The sequence below is a fragment of the Rhamphochromis sp. 'chilingali' genome, assembly GCF_963969265.1.
Source record: "Rhamphochromis sp. 'chilingali' genome assembly, chromosome: 3".
Lineage (NCBI taxonomy): Eukaryota > Metazoa > Chordata > Actinopteri > Cichliformes > Cichlidae > Rhamphochromis > Rhamphochromis sp. 'chilingali'.
In genome coordinates this window covers 43,077,735-43,087,253 of record NC_137931.1, presented here as the reverse complement: position 1 = coordinate 43,087,253, position 9,519 = coordinate 43,077,735, and the positions used below count along the sequence as shown (strand labels likewise).

The window sequence follows — 9,519 nt, the reverse complement described above, 5'->3', positions numbered from 1 at the left end:
GTATATTTGGCTGTTACTGAAATTTTGTGCACCATGTAAGGGTGGTGTGGCTGCATTTTCGTTATGCTTGTATAATGACAATAAAGAGTCTTTATAATTTATGCTTTTCAAATAGTAAAACACAGAAACGCGAAGTAAGACAGACATTCTTAAAAGTAAAAATATAAGCACATCAATCCCAACAAGCTTCACACATACCCAATATCACTTATTTCACAACAAAATGTATTTAAAAGTCGTCTTCAGGTTTGATTAAACGCTCAATTTTAAATGACTGAATTATTTAAATTCTCGACTTTTATTCTTTTAAGTCAAACAGACTTCCCTGTCGCACCGGAAATAGAGTTGTGGGATGTTTGGAAAGCTTCATTAATCCGGATGAAGCTGTCTCTTCGTTTTCTCGTGATACGACAGCCACAGCGGAAATCCCGCCTTTCTTGCCTCGCGATTGGCTGACCGCCGATCAGTTTCCTGATCACCCAATGACATATTACAATGTGGAAAGCAACGTTGACCTCCCCCCGAAATCACCTCTAGTGAGAAGCCATGTTTCGGTCTTTAGGACGCGTTCAGCAGTTTAACTGCAACTTCCTGACTCTGCAGAGGCTCAGCGCTACCTCTAAACTCCACATCTGCACGTCCAGAATGGCCAGCTCGGACTACAGGATTGAACGGGACACGTTTGGGGAGCTCAAGGTTCCGGCCGACAAATACTACGGGGCCCAAACTGTCAGATCGACCATGAACTTCAAGATAGGGGGACCAAGTGAGAGAATGCCCATCCAAGTGATCAAGGCCTTTGGTGTCCTGAAGAAAGCAGCTGCTCAGGTGAACAAGGAGTACGGCCTGGATCCAAAAATAGCTGAGGCAATCGTCCAGGCTGCAGATGAGGTTTCAGCCGGTAAGCTCGATGATCATTTCCCTCTGGTGGTATGGCAGACTGGCTCTGGAACTCAGACTAACATGAATGTCAATGAGGTGATCAGCAACAGGGCTATTGAGATCCTGGGAGGGAAACTGGGCTCCAAGGATCCAGTTCACCCCAATGACCATGTCAACAAGAGTCAGAGCTCCAATGACACCTTCCCCACAGCCATGCACATTGCAGTAGCCACTGAGGTCCACCAGGTCCTGCTGCCCGGCCTGCAGACTCTGCACGACGCACTTGCTTCAAAGGCTGAAGAGTTCAAAGACATCATCAAAATTGGGCGCACACACACTCAGGACGCTGTGCCGCTCTCGCTGGGCCAGGAGTTCAGCGGTTACGTCCAGCAGGTGAAATACAGCATTGAGAGGGTGAAGGCAGCCATGCCCAGGGTGTATGAGCTGGCAGCTGGAGGCACGGCTGTAGGAACGGGACTTAACACCCGCATTGGGTTTGCTGAGAAGGTAGCCTCCACCGTTGCTTCTCTCACAGGCCTGCCGTTTGTAACCGCTCCCAACAAATTTGAAGCCCTGGCAGCTCACGACGCCCTGGTAGAGCTGAGCGGGGCTCTCAACACTGTGGCCGTCAGCATGATGAAGATCGCCAATGACGTCCGCTTCTTGGGGTCAGGACCTCGCTCAGGCCTTGGAGAGCTCATCCTACCAGAGAATGAGCCAGGAAGCAGCATCATGCCGGGCAAGGTGAACCCAACCCAGTGTGAGGCCATGACCATGGTGGCAGCCCAGGTGATGGGGAACCACGTGGCCGTCACCATCGGAGGCAGCAACGGACACTTTGAACTCAACGTCTTCAAGCCGATGATGGTGAAGAATGTGCTGAACTCCGCACAGCTGCTCGGCGACGCCTCCGTCTCCTTCACCAACAACTGCGTGGTGGGCATCCAGGCCAACACGGAGAGGATCAACAAGCTCATGAATGAGTCCCTCATGCTGGTCACAGCGCTTAACCCACACATCGGGTACGACAAGGCGGCCACCATCGCTAAAACGGCTCACAAGAAAGGCTCGACCCTGAAGGCTGTGGCCGTGGAGCTGGGCTATCTGACCGAAGAGCAGTTCGACCAGTGGGTGAAGCCAAGTGACATGCTGGGACCAAAGTAAACTGACAACCCAGGGAAAAGGAAAAAAAACAAAACTCTTTTACACAAAAGAAAAGAGTATTTAAGTAAATCAGATGTGGAACTGAGTAAGCATTTTTTTTTGGATCCTGAACTTTTCATCTCTCAACAAAAAAATCTGGCATACTGTTGTATGACGCAACTTGCGTAATATCTGGCATACTGGTAGAGTTCAAAGTGCACTGTGTCATGGTCCTTTGGTATGGATGAAACAGCTGATGCAGCTCTACACACCTTTTATCTTTGTGTCTTAACAGGGAATGTTTTAAGAAGTAGCAGCAGTAAAGCTTCATCATCAATATGACTTAATTTTGTACATGTAAACATGTAAAGTCTTTTCTTTTTTTCTTCCAGAGTCAGAATACTTTTAACTCCTCCTCAGCTTGTAGTCGATACCATTGCAGCTCGGAGTGCCATTGTGGTTGCTTCAAAACACTACATAACATTGTACCTCGTGTGTTTTGGTTTACACGATGTGTGCCATTTATGCCATGTGTCCGTTAAATGAAATGCATTTATTAAAATAAATTCAGTCTTATTTCAATTTTTTTCCTTGCTTACATGCACGCACATTAGCATGATTGGTTAAACATCTGCTGTATAAACACCAGGGATTACAACAGTATGAAGTTGAAATCAAATGAATTTTAATTGTAAACAACAAATATACATTTCAAAAAACGTGGTGCAGAAACATTTTGTACAAGTGATGAAACGAGTGAACATTTGCGCCGGTTTTATTTGGTCCAGCTGACTTTGGGGATGTCATAATGCTCTGTCAGGTTGTCCAGGTGACGGTTAAAATCCTGATAAACAAGAACATAATGTCACAAACTGTTTCTATTAAGAAATATGCAATTTTGATATTAAGTTTTATGTAAATGTTGTCTTAAATCTATGTCTCTGAAAGTCCGAGTTAAGGAAGCTCTTACCTCGACTCTGTGTTTGTGGGTCTTTGATGCCTTGTTCAAAATCCGCTCCATTTGCTGTTAAAAAGAAATGGAGAGAAATGTAATGCCAAACAATTTACATTAGAACTTTCATTTTACACATTCACAATCTTTAAATCTCTGCCAGAGGGGAGAAAAAAAACCCCAAAACACTTAACACAGACTACTGGATTTAGTGGGAGTAAGATTGACTGACACACACACAGTAAGAATTTATTTCAGATTACATAACAAGTCAAGGTTTGGATGCTTCTTTGTTCACAAGTGGTCACCGCAGCAGGTAGCACCAAAGTTGATTTGGCAGATTTTCACACTGGATGCCATTCCCAAAGGGATTTGGGTCTCTTTTCAGAAATGAACTGGGAATTTGCTTATTAGGCAAATGTGTATTTCAAAACTACACTAGTTTGGAATTATTGTACAGTGCTAAGCTTGTTGGCTCTCTCTTAGAGGTAATATTATCAATACCTTAGTGAAACATCATTAGCAATTGATGTTTTTCCACTGGCAGACCTGGTGCAGATTTGTTATTGAAACCCTGCTATAATTCATGATACTGACAATAAAGATGGCTTTAGGAAATATTGCCCTAAACAACAAAAGAGATTCTGAGTTTAGATAATTTACTTCAGAGAATAATAGATTTGGCTGCAGTTTTCAAGCAGCTCAAGTTTGTTTTTCAGTCCTGAAAAGGGCCAAATTTGAACCCAACCTTACAAATAATTCACTTCTCCTAAACAGAAACTTCTACAATCTATTAATACTTATGTTAGCTTTGTTTCCCCTCACAATTCAATCCCTTGAACGCTGGAGAAAAAGAACTCACCCGTTTCTCTTGCATCTTGTCAAAAGCAATCTGTGCCGGTGTCCTTTCGTCAAGATATACTTTCTTGGTTTTCACCTCCTCATCGCTTTGGCTGGTAACGACCTGCTCCATGCGATGCTTGCTCTCCTTGTTCTTCTTTTTCTTCCTAAAAATAAGAGAAACACCATTATTATTCCTCATAATTTATTACCAATTTTGTGCAAGAAAATGTACATGCAGGACAGTACTGTGCAAAGGTCTAGAGCCACTCCTCTTTTTCAAAAAATGTTTTGCCAGAAAAATTGGAAATAGCTGCAGCAATTTTTTTTTAATCGAGTGCACCAATGGTGACTACTAATGTTTAACTGTGTTTGGGATAAAAAAAAAAAACAAAACAACCATTTTTAACTTCTCTCCTGAATTCTTCCACACATGTTAACAACAATTTGTACCAAAAATTTCACTCCATAAGACCTGGTGCCACTGATTTTGTTCCACTTCTTGAGTAATTTGATATACTTTTCCCCCTCATTTCCCTTCTTCGAGACTGGTTACTTGACAGCCACCCTTTCACTGAGTACAATTCTGATGAAGCTTCAGCAAACAGTAGATGGATCCACTGAAGGGCCATCTCTCAGGTTCTGTATCAGGTCTTTTTGGGATGTTCTTAAGGACAACACTTTCAAATACTATTCATCCACTGTAGATGAATTTTCTTTTAGGCCTCCAACTTCTTCTTTTCTATTTGCCTTATTTTTAAGGTGAGATAAAAACCTTTGAAATGCCTTCATACCACCTGGCCAACTATTTTATCAACACAACTAAAAAAACAATTACAGCAAAAAATAAAAATAAAAACACAAAGAAATGAGAGGTGCCACAAGACTTGCACAGTACTGCACATACCATTCAAGTTGGGGGGTTTTTGAGTATGTTAGTCAAATACCACTAAAAACAGGTTTCATTTGAATACACAAAGATCCTGTAAGCACTTAAGGCCTGCAAAGTCCCACAACTACAGCAGTAATCATGTATTACGTAACACACATCTGTCTTTAGCGTTCAAAACCTTGTGTCTCCTGTTTTCTGAACAACTAACTAGTCAGTTGGTTTTGTGTATTTTAGATTTTAACATTTAAAAGGGATGTGTATCCAGTGTCGTGCAAAAGAAAGTATATATTAGTCGGTCGTTTTGTTTTTGCCAAGCTAGCTAGCTAGCTAGCTACCCCTTCTGTTACAGTCCATAATTCTACTATCAACAGCTCTGAGGCCACGAAGCATGCGTTTAAATGTTATTTTCATATTTGTTGGCCTCTTCAAATATTACGTAATATTACTCATATCCACACACGTTCAGTGAACAAAGAGGTTTGTTTTCCTACTAGCAAAAGGGCTAACCATAGCCTGGTACGAACACAACCACATAATTTGAAGTATTTCATCGACTTGACAGAGATGTCTTTTTCGTACATTTTCTTCTAAGCGCTGATACTACTAAGACTTACTTTTTCCCAGCAGAAATATCTCCCACACCCTTTAATTTCAGGGCACTTTTCTGGACTGTAGCGTACTCAGACATGTTCGAGAAGCTGTTTGTCGTCGTCTTCTTCTGCTTTCTGCTCTGACAGAGACGGATCAGGATCAGTGCTGCCACCTATTGGGAGGTGAAAGGAAGCGACCCAAGTATGCATGAAAATGTCCTGCGGTGTTTCTTCCCAGCCACGGGGGGTGCTGTACTCTACTTCTAACGAGGCAAATACGAGGCAGAAAGCGGAAGTTGAGGCAAAACTGAATGTCAAATTGTAGCATGGTGGAGTTCGTTTTTAAAATAAAGTAAAAATGTTACGGTACAGTTTATTACGGATAGCACCGGTAGCGCGGTGCCTCACCGGAAACAACACGTCGTTTCTGTGCAGGGTGAGCATATTAAACAGAGGACAGACATGTGGATATGCTAAGAAAGTTGGTGAGTAAAGAGGACATCTGTGTGCCAAGCTTGTTTACTTTACTGTGTGCGATTATATAAAAACAAAAAGGGGAGATGTCGATGCATGTGTCATTTAGATCGCATTAAATTTAAAATGTTGTGTGGATTTTTTTTTTCATTCCACATGAGTCTAATTTGAGTCACAAATCTCTTCCTCCATTTTTTAGCGGCCAAGGGAAAGGGTAAAGGCATGATGAAAGAGGAACTGAAAGGTCCAGAGGTGTGTAAAGACCCTGTCAGACTCACATCTCATGCAGTAGGGGTCAACATCTTCAAACAAGGGGAAGACCCCAAGCTGAAGCCTCCTGAGGAGTACCCTGAATGGTGAGAGTGCACGTTATGTTAATGTTTTATTTAATGTTTTCCCTCGTTGTGTCATCATTGTACACACATCCAGTGGAAGTTTCACCCATTTACTGAACAAATAAATGGTGTGATGTTCTGGGAAAAGTAAGTCCACATCTGGCTCCAGAAGCTGGTTGTGCCTCCTTAGCTTAAATTAATTAATAGGCATTTTTCAGAAGTTTACTGGTTTTCAAAAAAATTCCAAAACTGATATAAAACTTAGGAAACTTGTGATTCCTGAAACAAATCTGTCTGCAGGTGCGATTTCCATTTAGTCCAAATGTATAAACCTGCTCCTGAAATGACTGTGAACACCAGATCTTTATAAATATCGAAACACAAAGTGGAAGATCAGTGATTAAATTAAAAGCAGAAACACAGCTGCAGCAGTGATCGAGAGGTACAGAATGAGACATCGTGCCACTAATCAGAGCCACGGTGCGATCCTCTGAAAATGATGGCAGTGAATGGGGAACTACTTACACCAGTACCTCTCAATAAAAGACATGCATTGCTTTATCAAGTAAAATATGAGTTCCTCTTGCAGCTCACAGACTGTGATAAGAATACATCTGTTCAGCAGTTATACCACAGTACATTTATTCTTAATAGTGAAGCACAGAGTTGGGACTATGACTATATGTCTTTATTGTATTTCGTTTTTTCTCCAGGGAACTTTTTCTAAGTTTTTCTTTGGACATTGGCTGTCCCCCCTCCCCCATTTTTTTTTTGTTAAGCCACTTAACAGAGACTCATGAACCATTCAAGCATGACAAAAAGCAGCTTAGGCAAGGGATTCACTATTATATGCTGCATTTGTTCCCATGTCTTTAGCTGAATCTACAAAAAATGCCAAAGATAATACGCTGAGAGGCATAAAATAGTATTTTTGGACCAACATTGGGATTCCAAAAGAGCTATTAGCTAAACTAGCTGGACCAGCTGAACATCTATAGCATATTTCAACACGCTGTGCACTGTGTCCATGAAAGTATATGAAGACACTCGACAAGTGGTTCCAGGTTCAGTGAGTGTTCACAACCATTTGTAAACTATGGGTTAGCAGCTAGCTAACAGATGAGACCTTTTATTGCATGCAATGCAATAAAAGCATATCTGGATTGAAAAATGCAGTCATGGATTGTCCTCCCTAGAGCCCATAACTCAACATTATTAAAACAGTGTGGGATCATCTTGACAGAGAATGCAACAAAAGCCAGCCAAGATCCAAAGAAGAACTTTGAATGTCCTTTAAGAAGCCCGGAGAACTATTCTTGAAGACTGTTTAAAGAAATCTAGAGAAAATAAGCCTGTATTTTTAATATACATAATATAAAATGCATTTCTACTCATAAGTCACCTCAAGCTGCTTTAAACTAAAAGATAAAGGCCTTTCAAGGTCTTTATTACAGAGGAAACCTCAACAATCAGACGATACCGTATGAGCAGCACTTGGCGAGAGCAGGAAGGAAGAACTCCCTTTAAACAGGACGAAACCAGTAGAGCCAGGTTTGAGGAGAGGCAGCCATCTAACTGTGACCAGCTAGAGAATAAAGGAAAAGAGAAGAGGAGGAAAAAAGGAGAGCTTAGCGAGATCAAGGGCAAAACATAAAATGTGTGCAGTGTTTTTAAAAATTTGAGCTTGGTGGATGTTTCGTTTTACAGCAAAAAGTCTGCAATCGGCCAGAACTTGTTAGGAGAAGCTGGCAGTTGTGTGAAATCTGTGCCATTTGTAGGTAATTTTCTTTATATTGAATTAACTTTTACATCTATTTTTAAACTCAAAGGCATCCACAGCCTTTCTACCTGCAGTGATTATGAATGCTGGCCGTTTCCAAAATATGAGTGCTTTTGGTTTTTATATTAGTTGATATTGTATCATAGACATATCGACTCACTGCTTAAGTAATCGGGGAACTTCTTTGTGAGTTGTTGTTGTAGTTGTTATATTTCACTTCTTTCTTTCTTTTCTTTTCTTTCACTCAGGTTGTTCCAGTTAAACCTGGGAGCAGCCAAAAAGCTGAACGAGCTCGAGTCGGACTCTTGGGAGTATTGGAAACGTCTGAGGAAGGAAAACATTTGGCGTTTCAACAGACTACATAAAGGGAAGAAGTTGTAGGGTTTCACTGGACTTACTGAGGGCAACAGCAGTGTTTTACACCCTGGACTGAATTACCATGACAGAAACGGACTTCTGGATCAGTCTATCCCACCTGACAGCTGAGAGACTTTTGTCTCTTCATCGCTGGTTCTGTTTGATGCAAACGTTCTCTTGTGTTAAACAAAGGTGGTGATATAACAGCGTGAACTGCAAAGGAGTCCTTCAAGAAGGCAAAAACTGAACATCATATGAACCTAATGAAGTTATTGTCTCACTTCAGACAAACTCTTCATTAAATCAAATCTGACCAGTTTTCATGAAGTCGTAGTAACAATTTTCAACATTTCTGTTGTATACTAGAACGCTCTGGAGTAGTTACTTTGTGGCAAAAAGTAGAAAAAAAGGATTTCATTGTGTTTAACTTGGATTAAATCATTTGAACATGTGTTTATGGTGTTTTGTTTTCTTTTTGCAAATCACTTTGCCTGTTTGTGAATGTGCAGACTGTCTATAAATAAAAATGAAATTATATTCAAAAGTTGAGTTTGTCCCATTGCTTTAATTGACTGCGGTAAAGTGAGCCGTCATTTGTGAGCCGCGGTCAAGCCAGCCGCCTCCTATCCGCCGCATAAATTTCCTTGCGCTTTTACACCAGTCTTTACGGTAGCGCCTTTTCGCTTTATGTGCCGATTGAAAGCCTAGACTCGCGCACACATGCACGCGCGTGAACAGTCACACGCACGCGTGCACACAAATTACAATGGAACAGCCCAATACAGCCATCGTGACAGTCTGGTTGCATATTCAAAAATTCATTAAAAATCATTCTTAAAAGTTGATGCCAAGCTTTCAACACAATCCTCTTCTCGGACACCTACTTTACCTCTGGGCCAGTTTTTACCCAGATTTACTGTAATATTACTCAGAAATCACAGTAAACTCATATTCAGTGCAATACAGTCAATGCACTACAATTATGTTTATTTCAAAAATTCATTAAAAGTCATCCTGAATAGTTGAGGTCCAACTTTCAACACATCTCCCCTCTGGGACACCTACTGTACCTGTGTGCCAATTTTCATCCAGATTTACTGTAGAATTCCTCAGAAATTAAAGGGTACTTGTATTCAATGCAATACAGTCAATACAATAGAATTATGTCAATTTTCAGAAATTCATTAAAAATCATCCTGAGTAGTTGATGTCCAACTTTCAACACATCCCCCCTCTGGGACACCTACTGTACCTGTGTGCCAGGTTTCATCCAG

At 41.1% G+C, this 9,519-nt stretch overlaps 3 protein-coding genes across 3 annotated transcripts; 2 read left to right on the top strand and 1 right to left on the bottom strand.

Moving 5' to 3' along the window:
- Positions 1-484: 484 nt before the first annotated feature.
- On the top strand, positions 485-2,601 carry fh (fumarate hydratase). The gene has a single exon (XM_080877193.1). It carries the CDS (start codon positions 547-549, stop codon positions 2,044-2,046), a length of 1,500 nt encoding a protein of 499 aa, XP_080733319.1. The 5' UTR covers positions 485-546; the 3' UTR covers positions 2,047-2,601.
- Positions 2,602-2,688: 87 nt separating this feature from the next.
- On the bottom strand, positions 2,689-5,477 carry fam32a (family with sequence similarity 32 member A). Its single transcript, XM_080877195.1, has 4 exons — positions 5,324-5,477; positions 3,840-3,984; positions 2,996-3,049; positions 2,689-2,869 (listed from the first exon to the last, which is right to left on the bottom strand). Exons 1-4 carry the CDS (start codon positions 5,395-5,397, stop codon positions 2,801-2,803), a joined length of 342 nt encoding a protein of 113 aa, XP_080733321.1. The 5' UTR covers positions 5,398-5,477; the 3' UTR covers positions 2,689-2,800.
- Positions 5,478-5,576: 99 nt separating this feature from the next.
- Positions 5,577-8,777, top strand: mrpl54 (mitochondrial ribosomal protein L54). Its single transcript, XM_080877194.1, has 3 exons — positions 5,577-5,784; positions 5,973-6,129; positions 8,137-8,777. The coding sequence occupies exons 1-3, from the start codon at positions 5,658-5,660 to the stop codon at positions 8,267-8,269; spliced, it is 417 nt and encodes a 138-aa protein (XP_080733320.1). The 5' UTR covers positions 5,577-5,657; the 3' UTR covers positions 8,270-8,777.
- Positions 8,778-9,519: the final 742 nt, after the last annotated feature.